The sequence below is a fragment of the Penaeus chinensis genome, chromosome 10 (genome assembly GCF_019202785.1).
Source record: "Penaeus chinensis breed Huanghai No. 1 chromosome 10, ASM1920278v2, whole genome shotgun sequence".
Classification (NCBI taxonomy): Eukaryota; Metazoa; Arthropoda; class Malacostraca; order Decapoda; family Penaeidae; genus Penaeus; species Penaeus chinensis.
The window spans coordinates 25,540,994-25,543,493 of record NC_061828.1 but is presented as its reverse complement, the minus strand read 5'-3'; the positions used below and the strand labels follow the sequence as shown (position 1 = coordinate 25,543,493).

At 27.0% G+C, this 2,500-nt stretch overlaps 1 protein-coding gene across 2 annotated transcripts in view; it reads left to right on the top strand.

The window, feature by feature from the left end:
* The window catches only part of LOC125029707 (E3 ubiquitin-protein ligase RNF25-like), a 52,171-nt gene that overhangs the window by 4,082 nt on the left and 45,589 nt on the right, over window positions 1-2,500 (top strand). For both annotated transcript variants that reach the window (XM_047619785.1, XM_047619786.1), the window contains exon 2: window positions 467-535. In XM_047619785.1, coding sequence (XP_047475741.1) covers window positions 467-535 — 69 coding nt within the window. The remainder of the gene's footprint in view (window positions 1-466; window positions 536-2,500) is intronic.

Sequence of the window (2,500 nt, the reverse complement as noted above, 5' to 3'; positions counted from 1 at the left end):
CAGAAGATCCCCCACTTGGGTATGCATTGAATTTAGACTAATCAAGAAAATCTAATTGTTGACACAGTTTTTCCTTTGCACTAAACTGAAGCATATAGGGAGTCTATCATTTCAAATTCAGATTCAGTGTTCATTAGACTATTTCCACTTTATCAAGAGTTTTCACTCTAATAAGAATAATGCATGAGAATAAGTGGAGGTCCATGGTATTTTCCCCACAGCAATTGATATTGAGATTGTAAATTACCTTTTTTTTCTGATGTGAATCAACATTTGTGGTACTGTGGCCATTACAGCAATAGTGCTAAGTTTATTTTTGGGCTGAAGAGTAAATTGGAGTGCCCCCCCTCCCCCCAACAGTTCTTTCTTCTATATGTAGCATATTCAAGATATGTTTCTCTGATATGACAGTGTTTTCACCATTTTGCAAATAACTTTTTTTTTTTTTTTTTTTTTTTGCTTTCAGAATTATTGAAGAGATTGAAGCACTCCAAGCAATTATGCCAGATGAAGTAACAGTACTGCAAGGACACGGGTAATGTATAGAAGACATCAGCATTTTTTTCTTAAGTATTGTTTTATAGCTGTACCTAAACATTTTCTCTCTCACTTAATTTTACATGGATTCCACATTATAAATCATGGAATATAAGACAGTGGAACTCTGACTGGATAATAAAGAAATATTTTACACCAGTGCAACAAATATATAAACTTAGTAAGATGTGTGTGTGTGGAGAGAGAGAGTGATGTTCTTATCAGACAGAAACTACTCAAAGACCTAGTAAATAGATTTTGAATCCTCATCTTGAGATCTTTTTACAGACAAGATATAGGTAACACTTTCTCTAGAAAGTAGTAAGTTAATTTAACATTATGCTAGTAGTCTTTTGTGTACTTAAAGTAAAGTAATCTGTGTTCCTTTTGAATTTCATATATATATATATATATATGTATGTAAATATATGTATATATGTATGTATATATATGTATATATGTATGTATATATATGTATATATGTATGTATATATATGTATATATGTATGTATATATATGTATATATGTATGTATATATATGTATATATGTATGTATATATGTATGTATATATATATATGAATATATGTATGTATATATATATATGTATGTATGTATGTATATATATATGTATGTATATATGTATGTATGTATGTATATATATGTATGTATATATGTATGTATGTATGTATGTATATATATATGTATGTATATATGTATGTATGTATGTATGTGTATATATATGTATGTATATATGTATGTATGTATGTGTATATATGTATGTATGTATGTGTATATGTATATATATATATATGTATGTATGTATGTATGTGTATATATGTATGTATGTATGTATGTGTATATATGTATGTATGTATGTATGTGTATATATATATGTATATATGTACATATGTATGTGCATATATATATGTAAGTATATGTATGTATATATGTATATGTGTGTGTGTGTGTGTGTGTGTGTGTATATGTATATATATATATATATATGTATATATACATATATATACATATATACATATATACATATATATATTTATAGATATATATATATACACATATATACACACATATATATAACATATATATATACATATATATATACATATATATATGTATATAAAAAATATATACATATATATATGACTGCCATGATGGTCCAGTGGTTAGAGCACTGGACTCCGACCCTCGTGGTCCCGAGTTCAGTTCCCCGCCGCAGTAATCGTAAAAATGCCTGTGCTCTGACTGCTGGCGCGAGCCCGAGAAAATTATACATTGCCTTGACACTGCCATATAACATTTCAATAGTGAATTGAGAGACCTGAAGATGGAATCCAGGTGGATTCCGAAACTGTAGTCTCTTTTTCAATTAGATCTAGTTTTACATTGTGGGTGTTTATACCATATATATATATATTTATACATATATATATTTATGCATATATATACATATATACATATATATACATATATACATATATATACATATATACATATATATACATATATACATATATACATATATATATATATATACATATATATACATATATATATATATATGTATATATACATATATACATATATACATATATATACATATATACACACATATACGTATACATATACCTACACATATGTATATATATACATATATGTATACATATATATATATATGTATATATTATCCATACAAACCTTAGGTGAATTACCCTAGCTCTCTTTCAGTCTGAGAGATTTTGTGGACACTAACTATTACTTAATACTTTTAAGCAGGGAAGTAGTAACATATACTATAATTTGAATATTGTGTTTTAAGCTCTTAGTGCAGGAAAGGAAAAACTTGAGGGATATCAAGTGCGAAAACATTCATTGCAGTGAAATCATTGTAATGATTTTGGCAGCTACTTTTAATAAATTGTGGAAGCGTATCTAAACTGCCTGACC